This window comes from Caloenas nicobarica, chromosome 2 (assembly GCF_036013445.1).
Source record: "Caloenas nicobarica isolate bCalNic1 chromosome 2, bCalNic1.hap1, whole genome shotgun sequence".
NCBI lineage: Eukaryota > Metazoa > Chordata > Aves > Columbiformes > Columbidae > Caloenas > Caloenas nicobarica.
Window position 1 is genome coordinate 19887932 of NC_088246.1, and position 16347 is coordinate 19904278.

Here is a 16347-nt window from a genome sequence, read left to right on the forward strand (position 1 = left end):
ACGGTTAGGGGTGAGAAAAAGAGAAAGCAAAGAGCTCCAGTTGCAGGGAGACCTGAAAGAGGCTGAAAAATGAAAGGGTGGGTTGCAAGGAGAACATGGCTGGGAGGAGTTCCTGGTGTGGGCACTCGCTGCGGGGCTTGGTCTAGCATACAGTTCCATGTGAGAGTTAGGCCTGAGAGAGAGCCTAGGGCTGCACTTGGAGTGGGGTTTGACAGCGCTCAGCCTTCAGCTAATTTTATTGCTAAGGTTTGTGTTCGAAGAAGGATCCTGGAGATGTAGAGGGGCTAGAAAGGGGCTTTGAAGTGGAAGCTTAGGCAGCACAAGGAATTTGGCTGTAAGAACTTATCAGTGCCTGCATGGGGTGGGGAGGTGGGGGAGGCAGGGTGGGATAGGGCTCAAACTGCAGTTTGGACTAGGGCTTGGGTTGAGAGAAAGAGTAAGACTACTGCTGCAACTGGAGAGGGGCTAGAAAGGTGCTTTGGGGGGAAAAGGATAACTTGGTTGAGACAAGTTTTAGTTGTGGGGTCTCCTTGGGTGTCCTGGTCTATGGCTCAGTGCAGAGTTAGGTTCAGGGTTCAGAGAAAGAGAGAGCCAGGCACTCCATCTGCAGTGGCACTGGGAAGGATCTGCTAATCAGAAATGAAGCCTGCAGGGGAAACTTGGCTCCCCTTTGGTGTGGGCAGCAGAAGAAGACTCAGTCTTCTGTTAGGTTTGTTTTTAGGGTTGGACTAAGGGAAGTGAAGGGTGGGCTGCAAGGAGAAATGGACTTCAAGAACTTTTTGCTGTGGGCACTGGCTGAGGGGCATGTCTGAGGCTCAGCGTCTGGTTGAGCTTAAAGAGAGCCAAGAGCTCCAGCTGCAGTGGGACTGGGAAGGAACATGTAACTGGCAGTGTAGGCTGCAAGGGGAATTTAGTTGCCAGAACTTTTTGGTTTGGTCTACAGAGTTTTAGTCCAAGGTTTAACCTTTGTTTGGGTTTATTGCTATGGCTAGGGTTAGGATTAAGGTTGAGGGTCAGAGCCTAGAGCTCCAGTGGGAGGGAGGTTAGAAAGGAGGTGGGCTCCAAGGAGAGCTTGGCTGGGAGAATTTTTTGGTGTGGGCACTAAAAGTGAGGCTAGGACAAGTCTCAGCATATAGTTAGGTTTACGTCAGGGTTAGAGTTAGGGCTAGAAGAAAGAGAGAGCCTAGCTTTCCAGCTGGAGGGGAGGCAGAACGGGGCTGTGAAGGGGCAGTCTACGCTGCAAGAAGAACTTTGCAAGACTGCCTGGTCTGAGCCTTAGCCTCCTCTTAGGGTTGGACTTACAGCTGGGTTAACTTTGACAGGAAGGGAGAGCCTAGTGCCATGATTAGGATAGGCCTAGAAAGTGTGAGGTGCAGGAAGAACTTGGTTGCAAGAACTTTTTTTTGCGAATGCTGCTTGGCAGTCCTGGTCTAAGGCCCAGCATACAGCTAGTGTGAGGGCTGGGGTTAGTGCTGGAAGAGAGGGAGAGACCCTAGAGCTCCAGTTGGAGGGAAGCTTGAAAGCAGCTGCTAGTGAAAAGGCTGGGCCACAGAGATAACTATGCTGCAAAAACTTCTAGGTGGAGGCACTGGCTGAGGGGCCTGGCCTAAGGCTCAACACAGCTGTCAGGTTTAGGGTGAGGTCCGAGGTTATGGTTGACAGAAAGAGAGAGCCAAGAGTTGCAGCTGGCTTGGGGCTAGAAAGCGACTGTCCCAGGGAAGTGTAGGCTGCAAGAACTTGGTTGCAAGAACTTCCTAGTGTGGGCACTGGCTGGAGGCCATGTCTGAAGTCCAGCATACATTTTGTGGGAAGGTTGAGGTTAAGGCTGAGAGAAAGAGAAGGCCTGGAGCTGCAGCTGGAGTGGAGCTAGAAAGGAGCTTTGAAAAGAAAGGCAGTGGGATAGAGAAAATGTGGCAGAGAATATTTTATTGAGGGCATCCTATCTAAGGATCTGTGTTAGTGTTGAGGTGGTCATTTGGACAGAGACAGCCTACAGCTGCAGCTGGAGGGGAGCTTAAAAGGGAACGTGCCAAAGGAAAAGGTGAACTGCGAAGAGAATGTGGCTGTGAGATTGCTTTGATGTGGGCACTGGCTGATGACCCTGGGCTGAGGCTTAGCATAAGATTAGGTTTACTCTCAAGGTCAGTGTTGGAGCTGAGAAAGCCCAGAAGCTCCAACTGGAGGGCAGCTAGAAAGGCTTGAAAGGGAAGTCTAGGCTGCAAGAACTTGGCCAGGGAAATTCTTGCCATGGGCACTGGCTGAGTGGCCTGGTTCCAGACTCAACTTCTGGCCAGTTTTATGTTAAGGGATAGTGTTAGGGTTACAGTTGTGGGAAAGAAGGAGCCTGGAGCTCTACTTGAAGCACAACCAGAGACTTCCCAAGAGGAGAGCAGGCTGCAAGTGTGGTCAAGTTGAGTCTCTTCAAACTACTCCTGTGTCCAGCTGCACATTTATCATGGATTTGGTAGAAAACCTGTGCCTACAGTGGTCGCTACAGGATAGACAGGTACAGGCAAATGTCCTGTTCTTGGTGCTTAACATTGGAGAGGACAAATTTTTGTCCCAGACCTTGTCATGAAGATAGCCCAGGCCCTTGATTTATTTTAATTCTGCTGTAAAGTTTATGGTCAACATCTTTTTTTCCTCTGATAAAACAACCTTCCTTGGTAAGGATTCATATTTGCAGAAGAGTTCTTTAGAATCTAGGCCAAGACGACAAGAAAGTCTTCCAGAAAAAAAAGAGCAACTTCCTTCCTCAGCCTTGCCTCCTCTATAATAAACCTACTAAAATGTTTTTTGTTTATTACACATTTATAAACCCAAATGATTCAGTATATGGATTTACTCTGGAAAGAAGATGAAACACACAATATGTGTCAGATGTTAGTCAGTGGATGTGTGCAGCATTGCATGGTGCTCAGATGTCACATTCTAAGCATAATGTAAGGAATAAAATGGGTACTGAAGTCTTTTGAAAATCTGACTTCAAATCTATATTTAGGCATCTAAGTGACCTGCTTTTATTCAAAGGTGCTGACTATTCAGCTTCTTCCATTGACTGCAGTAGAAACACAAGGAAATTTTTCAATTTAATCCATTTTCAAGACAAAAACTAGAGTCTCTCTGTAACTCTTAACTAACTCCTTGCTCAAGGAAAAAACAACCCCACCAAAAAAAAGAAAAACAGAAAATGAAACATTGTATCTCTATTCTCTCATTAAGCCCCGGTAACTGCTTCTATGCGGGGTGGGAGGAATTAAACACAACTGGTGTGGACTCCAGCGTGATAGATAACTTCGCTACTGAGGTCACAAAGGCAAAACAGAAACTGAGAGGATGTGACACTTGAATAACCGTGTTCGGTGCAACAAATTTTTATATTTATGAGCAGCTGTAGAAGTCTGAGTCAGGGCCCTGAGTGCACCTATTGACCTTAGTTGCCTTGAGCAGCCTCACCTGGGAGCACCCTCTGCCCAGCACCTACATTTAAGCTCAGGGAGGGCTCAGTTTAGGTCTTCACCTGAGCTTCCCTGTTTCCCTGACAATAGGAGCTACCCCTAAAATAAGCCCTACCATGATTTTTCAGGATTTTTGAGGATGCTCGAAATACAAGCCCTACTCCAAAAATAAGTCCTAGTTACAGTTCACAAGAAAAGTCAATTTAAATAGCGTCCAGGTAGCTATACATGTAAAAAAGTAATAAGCTTTGGAGCAAAAATTTATAAGACCCTGTCCTATTTTCAGGGAAACAGGATGTGTTGTAGATATACCTGTCTCCAGCACTGTCTTCTGCATACACCTTGGGCCTATGTTGTATTCATCTTGCCTGCAGTCCTGTTTCTGGCCCTGTCGCCTGGATGTACCCTGTGCCTACATTGTGCCTTCCTGGATGTACCTGGTTCATCACTTCAGCTTCTCTGGGACTGCTGATGTGTGTTGTCACCAGCACCTGGCCCTGCCCGCTGTGCGCGGACCCCTCGGGACTGGGCCCCACCACTGATGGCACTGCCTGGACTGGGATGACCCTCGGCTGCTGGTTTGTCATCTCCCTTATGAGGAAAGGCCGAGGGAGCTGGGTCTCTTTAGCTTGGAGGAGACTGAGGGGTGACCTCATTCATGCTTATAAATATGTAAAGGGCGAGTGTCACGAGGATGGAGCCAGGCTCTTCTCGGTGACAACCAATGATAGGACAAGGGGCAATGGGTGCAACCTGGAATACAGGAGGTTGCACTTAAATATGAGAAGAAACTTCTTCTCAGTGAGGGTGACAGACACTGGAACAGGCTGCCCAGGGGGGTTGTGGAGTCTCCTCTGGGCACATTCAAAACCCACCTGGACACATTCATGTGTAACCTCACCTAGGTGTTCCTGCTCCAGCGGGGGGCTTGGACTGGATGATCTTTCGAGGTCCCTTCCAATCCCTAACATTCTGTGACTCTGTGATTTGTCCAGCCTCATGGAGCAGCCCTGCTCTTGCTGCTCTGTCAGGATCTGCTCACCTTGCTGAGCAATGAGCTCATGAACAAAGCAGGATCTGCAGCAGGCAGGTCAGCTTGTATGTTTCAGAGGCTGATGGATGGCTTACTGTAAATGCACAGATGTAGGCTTCGCGTTATCTGTGTGTGTTGACCCTGAACAGTGACCACAGTGGTCATTAAGGTCCCTCGTTACACAGGGGAGGAAAGTGCATGTTGTGCACAATGTTTCTGAGCTGGGCAGATGTGCGTTTTGCAGGATGTCATCTATCACCAACCACATCCTCTGTGAAAACATTTTAAACTTTTTTTTTTTTTTTTCTCTGTGGATATGAATAGAGGAGCGGAGTTTGTAGGGGTCCGATATTCCCGCAGGAGACTGAGCTTTCAGCGCTCGCTGCACGCTGGCTCAAACCACTCGCGCTCTCACAGGCTGGAGCTCGATCAGGAGCAGCTGGCAGTCCTCCCTCAGAGAGCCCGAGCATTCCTAGAGGTCCCTTCATGGGAACTGGAACCTTACATAAACGTTGCAAAGCCTGCCCAAACTAACGATGTGTATGATTAAATAAAGACTAGGACGACGGTGGGTTTTGTTTCCCCGAGGATCTGGAGACGATCAGGAGGGTGAGAAGCGGGGCGGTGGGCAGGGGCCGAGAACGGGCGGGCGCTGAGCCGGGTTTCGTCTCCGAAGGCCCCTCTCCCGCCAGCGAGGGGAGCGACGGCGACCGCCCCTCTCCCCAGCGCTCCCTCGCACGCTCCGCTCCCGCCTCTCCCCTCCCCGGGGCCGCCGTCCCGCCGCCGCTTTTCCCGCCGCGGCCGCGCAGGCGCGAGCCCGGGCTGCTGGCGGAGCATGCGCAGTGTGCGGCAGGAACCGAAACGCCGCCGCCGTTCCCGCGCCGGCCGCGGGGGCGGGGCGCGGCGGCGCGCGGTGCGTGGCGGGCGGCGGCTCCCTGCGGGGGGGTGGGGGTGGGGCAGAGGGGCGGGGCCGCGGCGCGCGAGCGGGGCCATTTCAGCGCGCGGCACCGGCAGGCAGGCCGGGATGCGCGCGGCGTCCCGCGGCTGCCCGCCCGCCGGGCTGCGGCGCTGAGCCGCCGCTCTCCTCCTCTCCCGCCCGCTCTCCTTCCTTCCCGCCGCCGCCGGCTGCGCCATGGCGGCCCCCAGCAGCATCGTGCCCGTCATGGCGAGTAAAACCAAGACCAAGAAAAAGCACTTCGTGGCGCAAAAAGTGAAGTTGTTCCGGGCCAGCGACCCGCTGCTCAGCGTCCTCATGTGGGGGGTCAACCACTCGGTAAGCGCTGCGCCCGGCTCTGCCGCCTGCCCGCCCCGCCGCGGCATCGCCCCCCGGGGGCTGCGGGGGCACGGACGGCACCGGGGAGGCTCGTCCCAGCGGGAGCCGCCCGCTGGTTGTCGCCCTCCGCCCCGGCGGGGGCTGGGAGAGCGTCCCCGAGAGCGGCGAGCGCGGGCGGGGGTGCTGCGGCGTCCCGCCGGGGCGGGAGCGATGCGCGCCCGGGAGGCGCGGGGCTGCACCGGCCCGGGGTGCCCGCGGTGGCCTGCGTCCTATCGATCCGCGGTTCCGCTCGCTAAACAGCACCCGGGTGGTGCCCGTGCGGGGACGGCGCTGCGAGCGGAGCCCGAGCCGCTCCGCTCCTGTCGCCACCCGCGAGCGGGCGTTGCGTAAATGTACTGCGGTTAGAAAAAAAAAAAATGGCCAGTTATTAGCGTTTAAGTGGCGAAGTTTTTACCGCCTTCCGTGCGGTTCGCTTAAGCAAGTGTCTATTGACGGCTTTGTGCTCTTGGGGGAGGGGAGGAGGGCCGGTTTTGATGTGGTAAAGCAGCAGAATTGCAACATTTGCGGAGTGCTATATCACCCTGCGGATGATGGGCTGCTCTGTCTTCAAGAGTCCCCGTAACCGGGTGCAGTAACGTCGAATTGCTGCTGTTAAGCGTTAAAATTCAAAGCCTGGTAAAGATGTCACATGGTTGGGGCATTATGAGGCTCAAGTCTCAGCTTTGCATCTTTAAATAGCTGCCATGGCAGGTTAAAAGTGTAGAGCCCAAAGATCACCTAAAATCAGGTATCTGGGCAGTTAAGCCAAAAACTTGTCTTCTCTTGGTGGTTCAAAGTCTGTATGTTCAAATGTTGGGTTTGTATGGGTTACTTCTTGTTGCCGCTTAAGTGCGAACGACTGTCAATGTGCAATTTGAGATTAGGCTACAAATTCTGTAACAGCTTCGTTAAACAGGCAAAGCAGCCTGTAGTGTTAACTCAATGGTCCTTTTATTTCCCGCGTGTCCAAATCCTGTGAAGTTTTTTCTTTGTGTGCCTTTTGGTAGTCTTTGCCTAGAGCCTGGAGGCCGAGCATCAAGGCTTAGCACTGTTAGATCTGTGCCAAACAGCACAATGCCTGAAGTGATGATCTAGGGGGAAATGCTTTAACCGTATGTACCAATATGGTATGGATAACAGAGGAGAAGCTCTAGTGAGGTTAGTCTGCTTAAGATAGCCCTGTGTGTCGGTAGGAAATGGTGACAAAGGATTTCAAGTTTTCTATAGGTCAGTTGTAAGCAGTGACATCCTATGTCATAAGCTGGTAAGAAACTAGATGTCTGTCTACAAAGCAAAAAGATCTGCAGTTGTGGAAGTGTACAATATGCGATTTGCCAGAACTGGGCTTAAATACGTGAATTTCTCTTGCTTCTTTTTTAGTGGCTAGCATTATTCATAGAAAAATTCCCAAGTGGGCCTCTTTAATGAAAGAAAGCAAGCTGATAATTACAGCGTGAGAGACTTCTGCTGAATGGCAGTGTGCTAGCTGTCTCCCTGGGGAGAGAGAGGGAGAAGATCTTGGAGAACGCAGATCTTCCTATTGCAACAGCATGTTGCTACATGTGTTCGTACTGGAAATACCACTACTTTCAGAGGAAAGACCTCTCTGGTACTGTGCAAATAACAACAAAGTAAATAGTGACAAACACAACACTGTGTATGACTCCTATGATCATGTGCTGCTGTGGTGTACATAGCTGTTTCCCTTAGAAAATGTAGTCAAGAAGCATACTGGTTCATGCACATAAATCTAGAAATTGTAAACTAAAATCCTTTCATTGAGGAGGCTCAAAGAGCAAACTCAGCGATACAGTAGGCTCAGAGAAATGCAGCTTTGTGTTCATATCAAGATGATGGTGGTAGGTGTATCTGCTGTGTGCTCTGCAAATATTCTTCCATTTCTTTACCCTGATGCGAGGTGTAATCATGAATAATGCTTTGGGCCCCATGGAAGCAAAATCCCTCTGAATGAGTGAGCATGAAAAAAGTTAATAGGATGTGTCCAAATCTAAACATCTGTGTTCTTGGCTAAGGAGACCACTGAAGTGTTGCAGGCTCCTCTGTGAGATGCTTACCCTGTCAGTTTGTAATGCTTGATGTGACACTGTCCAGCAAATGAAAATAAGTGTTCAGTGTGTTTGGACTCTATCACAAATAAGTTTCTCATAGGAGAAATACAAATTACATGCATGGATTCATTAAGAACAGGAATTAAGGATCCTTAAGTTTGTTAGAAGAATAAACGGAAATCCGTAAGAAAAGGTTAGACTAGGAAATGAGCATAGTTCATGATGATGAAACTAATTAAAAGTAATTAAGTAATTAAATGAACTTAGGTCATAGTAGTAAGCGGAAAAATCATATTTAAAACTGCTTCCAGTGTGATGTGTATCAATTAATGAGACAATAGCAGTCTCTGAGTCTTACTAACTGTCTTGAGAGGTACACATGTATTGAAATGGTGAAGCTGAGATGCAGGTCCCACATTTCTAACAAGATGCAGCATATATTGGAAGGAAGCACTTGATGAAGATAAAAAGGGAATAGCAGATTTTTCTGTAGGCTTTTAAACTTTTTGATGTTGGGGCCAAAATACTGCTATACGTCATGGCTGAGTTTTAGAGGATTTTAAGATTTTAAAGTTGAATGTGTGAAGAAGCCCCATTTAAAGAAAAAGTTAAAAGAACTATTCTCTTAACTGTCCTGTCCTAGGACAGAATGTGACTCTGTGCTTTAACCCCAGCTGCCAACTAAGCCCCACATGGCTGCTCATTCCCTTCACTGCCCCAGCTGATGGAATGGGAGAGAGAATCAGAAGAGTAAAAAAGAGAGAACTCATGGGTTGAGGTAAAAGCAGTTTAATATGTAAAGCAAAAAGCTGCACACGTAAGCAAAGCAAAACAAGAATTTAATCACTCCTTCTCATCAGCAGGCAGGTGTTCAGCCATCTCCAGGAGAGCTGGGCTCCATCACATGTAACTGTGATTTGGGAAGACAAATGCCATAACTCTCAATGTCCCCCCTTCTTTTTTTCCCTCAGCTTTATATACTGAGCATGACGTCTTATGGGATGGAATATCCCTTTGGTCAGTTGGGGTCAGCTGTCCCAGCTGTGTCCCCTCCCAACTTCTTGTGCAGCCCCAGCCCACTCACTGGTGGGATGGAGTGAGAAGCAGAAAAGACCTTGACTCTCTGTAAGCACTGCTCAGCAGTAACTGAAACATCCCTGCATTATCAGCACTGTTTCTAGCACAAATCCAAAACATAGCTCCATAGTAGCTACCATTAAGATTCTCAAAGGGGAGATCTTGAGCACTGGTGTCACAAAGCAGTTAGGCTTATGGCAAAGGTGTGAGTTCTTAATAGGAAAAAATCTGCAGGGAGGTGTCTGTTACCCAAGGATCTTATAAATTTTTCCCCCCATCCAAGAAGCTGTAAGCAAATTGCTTTGGTGGTCTCAGTTGTTTAGGTAGAAGTAGAGAGATACCTAATGTAAAATCCTGCTTGGTAATGCAGTCAAATTCACTAATAACTTAGAAGGGCATGAGAGGGGAAAACATGTGAACATTACCCAAATATCTTAAGATGCAAGCAAATAGGTGCTCACATTCAGAGCTGTCAATTCATTTCTTGGTATGCTGAAATATGCTGTTGAATGAAACTTTCTGCTAACTGAGAGCAATGATGTTTGTAGATGAGGTTATAACACTGACTTGTAGCAGCAAAGACTAATTGTCCTGTGTGCTTGGATCTTGCAAGCATCTGCATCATTGAGAGTTGGTCTTCTCTTGGTCTTTTAGCCTGTGTCAAAAATAATCTGGATGTGCTACTGAAACAAATACTTAAACTCAGTGGTTAGTGTGACTTTAAGCCATATTTTTAGCTAGTTAACATAATGGTGGTAATATTCCATTTACAACTGACATGGTAAATAGCATCCATGTTCTTACCTCCATGTTGTCACTGCTGGTGGATTTCCAATAACTGTGGGATGTAACTTTTTGCCTAATGATTTTGGAAGTAATTCTCACCTCGTTTTCTGTGCCAAAAATGAAAGCCAGGCATTTTGTGTTTTCTGCAGCTTCTGATGATCATCCTAGGCACAATGGTGGTGAGTCTGCTCTCACTCATGTTGGTTGTCTGCTTCTGTTAGAAGCTGCTTAGAAAAGCTGGGAATTTGTAGGGAATTAGGCTTAACATCCTTCAAAACACATCACCCTTAAAAGATGGAAGGAAATTAAAAGAGGTACGGGTTTTTGTAACTAATTTTGATGTGAAGAATGAACTGCTGCAGACCTCACCTACTGAGCTAACCATTATATTTAGGAGAAGAGAGTGAATGCCTAATGAAGTTATTGAGCATGTTGTACAAGTTAAAAAAAAAAAACAACCAACAACCCACAAATACAAAACAACAACAAAAACCACAAAAAAACCAACCAAACAAAAAACCTCCTCCCACCCAGTCCCTGGAATCTGTAATCGCCATCTGTTTCTTGGATGATTACAAGCTGATCTAAAAATTTAGCAACGCATGACTTCTCAATGGCACTTGCTGCCTAATAAGCAAGTGGGACAACAAGAATACATGAATCAAATTACTTTCTCCGTCTAGCCCCCTAGCATGTTGCAGAGTACGTCAGAAAGAGTGTACTTTCCATGGGTGAAGAATTCAATGGATAATACACTCCACAACCTCCTTCAACTGCTCACATGAGGCACTGTGAGCCTGATGCTACTGTTGCACTCTCAGCTGTAATCTGGCGTGATCTTTTTAACCAAACTGGAACAACACAAGGACACAGCAACAAAAGAAGCAAGAGACCCGGGACTCCTGTCAACCAGTGTAACTCCTGTATTCATTCACTGTTATAGTTAAAGTGAGGGGGGAAAAAAAAGCACAAGTAATTGCATCTTTCACCCTCATACGTACTGGGATATATGTGATCGCATTAGGAAAGCTTCTGTATCTTTACAGAAAGCCATAAAATGTCTCTGTTCTTCTCAGTTTGGGGTCTTTTTTCTTAGCTAGCATATTTGTCAATTCCTGTTACAAACTTTTATCCAGAAAAGTACGCAAATAGCTCACTTACTCATGCCTGTCCTTATGTTTCAACATGGCACTCAAGAGCTTGTTAAGTAAATGTGTACCCTCTTGGTTTATGGCATAAATCAAGCTCCTCAGTACTGACTTATCTAGCCTTTCTCCTAAGATCTTCCTATCTGGAAACATTTTACATTTCAGAAAATGACACTGAAAGGAGCTTAATGAGTAGGTCATTAGAAAGATAAAGCCTAAAATAATTAAAAGCTAGGTTATGCTCTCTGAAGTAAAAACTATTTACTTATGTTTATAGTCAGTTTCTTTTAAAGAGAGGAGAAAATCCATGAAAACAAACCCACAGCTCTTAAGTTATAGGAGTTGAACTTCTAGGTCTGTATTTTTAATACAATCTTAAATGATAAGACCAGTGGTGTTCTGAGGATATGGAACTATAATGTTGACTCATGCCATTGGCGGTCAGCACAGTAGGTTGGTTGGAAACTGTCTGAGAAGGGAAGGGCCACTCATCAGCTGTGTTGTCAACTGTGTTGCTAGTATTTGCATTTAATGCAGAACATCACTACTGCAGTTGTGCTCTAAGTGGCTTTTCAAAATGACTGAGACAAAGTGAAACTAAGGTTACTGATCTTAGAGTTAAGATATGTAACAGTGAGCTTGTAAAAAAAACCAAACAAATGAAAAAAATTAACTCATTAATTGTTTAATGGCGGTGGTGGTAGACTACATGGGAGAAGGCTCTTTCTAAGAAGCAGGAAGAAACAATGTATTAAAGCATTGATTACAGCAAAGCAGATAATAAAGCAATTAAAACTATTTCAAAAAGTCAGCTGGGCACTCAGCTGCCCAGATGTTTGTATATAGAAGGGAGTAGAACAGGAAGAGCTATTTATTGAAAAGTTGGTTCTTTTTTGGGGTGTCAGGCTCTGCGTACTGCAAAAACTAATTTGATACTGCTTTTGTGACTGAGTGGATGAGCTAGTGAAAACACATTTAAATATTTATTATGCTTGGGTTAAAGGTAGTAACCATTCCTGCATGAAATACAAATGGGAGTGGTATTTCACTTTCTCTGAACTATTGAAAGGGACACATACAATAGCTTCTGTTAGGGATGAGATGGGAAGGGCTAGGAAAAGAGCTCTGACAGCAGTTTCAAAGCTACTTTCTGTAGTTTCTTCTGCTTTACAAGATAAGGTGCTGCAAAGGCAAAAGTGGTGGGGTTGTTTTTTTGTTGTTGCTTATAGGTTTTTGCAAATGAATTTCATTAACCACAGGGAGGAGGGCTGGACAGTGTTCAGCAAAGCAAACAGGTGGTGCAAATTTGTTTTGCTGACTCAGTCATCTTATTTGAGTATCCTGCACCAGATGACTTAAAGAAGAGTCTCTAGGGGGTTATTTTCAAATTCCTTGCTCATTAAAGCAGACACATCTTGCCAATTGGCCAGAGCCTGCTAGATGTTTATTTTCCTCCTGTAGTTTGAGGGTGGCAAACTTTGTTTGATATAACTGACTCACCCCATTCTGCAGTTCCTGCTGTACAGTCCTGTCTTCTGTTCTTCCTTGAAAACATCTTGTGCCCTAGGGTTCTATAGACTAGCTGTACATTATGCAACTTCATGACAACTTCAGAGTAAGGTGAAACTACCTGTTATTTACTGATCTTTGGTGTAGTCTTGCTAGAGCGAAGTGCTCAATTAGAGTTGTAGCTGTGTTGGCTTACAGATATCTTGACTTTTTGAAACATTAGTCATCTTTGAACTATGAGGTTTTAAAGGCTTGGAAGAGGCACATGTTCATCTTTATACTGACTTTTAAAAGTGATTGAGTGCTGTTGTGGGTAATGGACTCCAGTATGAATTCATTATTTTGTGTAGTCCCAAGGCCTATTTCCATGTTTGGTTTGGTGGTGGTTTTTTTTTCCCCACTCTTGATGCTTACTATCTAGATGTCTACACAAACATCCTCATTTTTACTGTTGGTAGAGCACATGTTTGCACTTAGAAAAGTAGCTGAAGCAGTCTAAGAAATTGCTGCCCTGGCTATGGGATGGTAATGACAAACATGGTTAGTTTTCATGGTCTGTGCCCTGATATGTGGTGAAATGGGTTAGCTTTGAATTGTTGAGATGGTAACTTCTTGCATGTGGTTTGCTATGTGAACATCTGTCTTATGATCTTCCTATAGAGCCTGGGCTGTTCTATAATAAGTTAATTAGTTTTGTGTTGAGGGATTGCTTAATAAGGGTATTGTGAAAATCGTTTGAAGTAGCTGAATGCTGTGGTGATGGATGTCACAGACTGAAAAGAAAACATTAGCTTTATCTTCAAAGAGCAGGGTTGAATAGTTTGCAGTAGAAATACTGATGGCCATACACCTTTTAGAGTACTTATTTTTCATCAGACTTAGTGAACAACTGCTCTGCGTACTGAGGCAAAGTAATTAGTCTAATCCAGCTCTTTTGTGTGCATTGCAAGTTCCCAAGGCAACCTTAATATTCTTAACACAGCTGTGAGTATATTCATAATCCTTTAGGTTGTAAGACAAAACTGAAAAAAAAAAAATCACTTTCCCTTATGTAGCATAATTAGGCTGTGGAGCTCCTTGGTGAGGCCGAGACTTACAGAACCACCTTGCAGCTGCTTGAGCTAACTGGTTTAATCTTTCACTTTTCCCAGTCTCCTTCTTGGTGTCTCAGTCATATACTGTCTTGCATATGTGCTATTCTTGTGTTTATATTTTATCTGTCAAGTCTCTGACATTCCAGTCTTCCTGGTCAACAAGTTCAGCCATATCTGTTTTCCTTATCAGTAGTTACCCAGCTCTGAAGTAATAACCCAGCAAAAATAATACATTTTGAGGAGTTTTTAGACAGACCATAATTCGTTGAAGTTCACTGTCCAGCCATGCAGACAGTTGCGCCAGCACAAAGAGTGTGCGGTTGGTGCAAAAGCAGAAAAGATGGAAATGCCAGTTTAAGCTAGTGTGAGGTTAGTCAAACCACAGCCTCCGTAATGCTGAAACCAACTAACGCTGGGGCTGCTGGATTTGCTTCTGCTCTCTGACACTGATCTGATCCTGGTGTACGTTCATTTGGGGAGATGCACTAGAGGCAAAACCAATGCAGAAGAGTGACTAGGGTTGAGTTTTTATACCACAACAGACCATACCCACAAATGTCAGTCCCAGTGTAAAAGAGGAGCTGCAAACACACTGCAAGGAGAGTGGAGGGAAGAAGCTGATGTATATGTACTGTAAGGTGAGATTTCATACTTGCTTAGGACAGTTGGAGGGACTTGATAGCTCTGTGTACTCTCTGACCAGTGATCTATCTACAGCTCAATTTCATGTTCGGTAGGCTGGAGTTACATATAGTAAAAAACACTCGAGTAGAGATCTCTCACTGCAGATTCTGCACTTTCAACATGGAGGCCTTTGTCAGCAATTGTGACCTTTTGAAATAGTAATGTATTTTGTAACAGAGAGAACTGTCTATATTGTACCTGCCAGTTTCTGGTCATCTATTCAGTCTTGGTCTTTGGAACACGCTGAACCAACTAACCTCAATTTGCCTATCCAGGTGGAGAGTAAATGTCTTCAGAAAAGTTGCAATGGCTTCCTAGGGGCTGAAACTTTTGAAGTTGCTTTTAGAGGTAAATGCCAACATTTGGAAGACCTTCTAAAGAGTAGTAATTGAGTAATTGTACCTTAAATGTTCTCTTGTGAGATATCAAGCATGGGGCTGTAGCAGTCACTTACTTTTGTTGGCTGTTTTTGTGTGTGTGGTGTCTGGTTTTGTGGGGTGGTGTTTGTTTCTTTTTTGTGTGCTTTTTGAGGGGAGAGATGGGAAAATACACAACTTGGCTAGCCTAAAACAAGTCAAAAGAAAGCAGCTTATTAACAGGGGTTTTTTAATACTGAACTGAAACTAAGCAATATCTGATTAGCTTGTGGTGCCAGGCCTCAATTATGTTATTAAACTAATAGTTCTGATACAATGCCCTTCATCTGCGGCATGTTCTGTTGCAAAGTAGACTTAAAGCTGTTCAACAGAGTATAGTTCTGCTTTGTGTTGCCCAGTGTTTTGTAGACCCTTGCCAGAATTTTTTAGGTACCAAAACCTTTCTTGGTACAACAGGTTCTGATGTTGCAGTGTTGCTGGTTGTGTTTGTTCAGTGTACTTGTTTTCTCTCTCATGTAAGTTCTCTGTAGTTAGAGGGTATTTATTGGTGATGTGGCCCTCATCATGGATTGGGTTCTGGATGATTATAAAACTTTCTGGAGAAGCTCAGAGAGAAGTACTCTTCAAGTAGGTAATTGTCAGGGCCTTTATGGCTTGCAAATCTGATGTATTAGGATTGCCTGGAACAGAGCAAAAATCAGAAGACTGAGATAACAAAAGCAAGGTTGCTAATCTCTGAGCTTCCTGCTTCAGTCTTTCTGACTTTCTCTGTTTTGATCAGAATTTACAGCTAGTTTTGGGAGACTAAATTGCAAAATATCAAACTGAGAAAGCACTCCAGTGACAAATAGGATGGGATACCTGTTTTTAGATTTGGAAGTTATGATCCTAATACTGCTTTTTACTTTTTTAAAATAAAGGCCTAGTGGTAGAAAAGGTCACTCGCGGCTTCTATGTAATTCTGAGAACAGTTGCACAAACACTTGCGTTCAGGGTAGCAATTCTAAATCTAAAATTTGTGCCTATTTGAGTATCCCTTTTTAATGAAGTATTGCATGGTTTTCTTTTGCAAATAATGAAAATAATTACTAAGATGCTGTTTGGGTAGATCTCTCTTCTCTGGAGTTTATACTTATATACTGTTCCGTTTCTAGGGGTTTTCTGTACCTTTTCCAATCCTGAAAGAAAAATGATGTGATCTCTTCCAGACTTTCTCAAACAGCCTATATAAAGATAGTTTTATAGATAGTATATAAATCAGCTCTTGGTTCATAACGTATGTATCTGAGACCACTTGGTCCAAGTAGTGATAATATTTAAAGGCTTATCCTTGAAATGAAATTATTTTTACAGCAGGTCCTTGAAGAGGAAGTACTTATCAACACATTCTGTCTCAGTTGGCTGTTCTAAAGAGCTGGTTGTCTTTCTGGGAAAGATAGCAGTCTCAAACAAGCTGACTTCACTGGAAAGCCCATACCCAACTGCCGCCTCCTCAGTCACCGCAAACTTGCAGTTGGAGGACTCGGAACTGACTCACTCGCACTGATGTGCAGTGTCAGATGCTGCAGCTCAGCACCACCCTCTTGTGCAGCAGCTTGGGGCTGATGCAAACTAGGGTTTCCCTGCTGATCTTGATGTTTTCCCCCCTCTGGTGATAATAAGGTTAGCAGAGGAGGATTGAAGAGAGATTTTGCTGGTATAATTATTCTTCTAGGTCTTAAGCAGAATTGTCAGATTAGCGAGTTTTCAGTCTGACTCATGATTCATTTGCAGTCTCTGATATGTAAACCAGCCTTGTCC

General features: G+C 45.2%; 1 protein-coding gene across 2 annotated transcripts in view; it reads left to right on the forward strand.

The window, feature by feature from the left end:
- Positions 1-5513: 5513 nt before the first annotated feature.
- Positions 5514-16347, forward strand: part of PIP4K2A (phosphatidylinositol-5-phosphate 4-kinase type 2 alpha) — a 119697-nt gene continuing 108863 nt past the window's right edge. For both annotated transcript variants that reach the window (XM_065627811.1, XM_065627812.1), the window contains exon 1: positions 5514-5764. In XM_065627811.1, the coding sequence (XP_065483883.1) occupies positions 5624-5764 (141 nt within the window). In that variant the 5' untranslated portion in view covers positions 5514-5623. The remainder of the gene's footprint in view (positions 5765-16347) is intronic.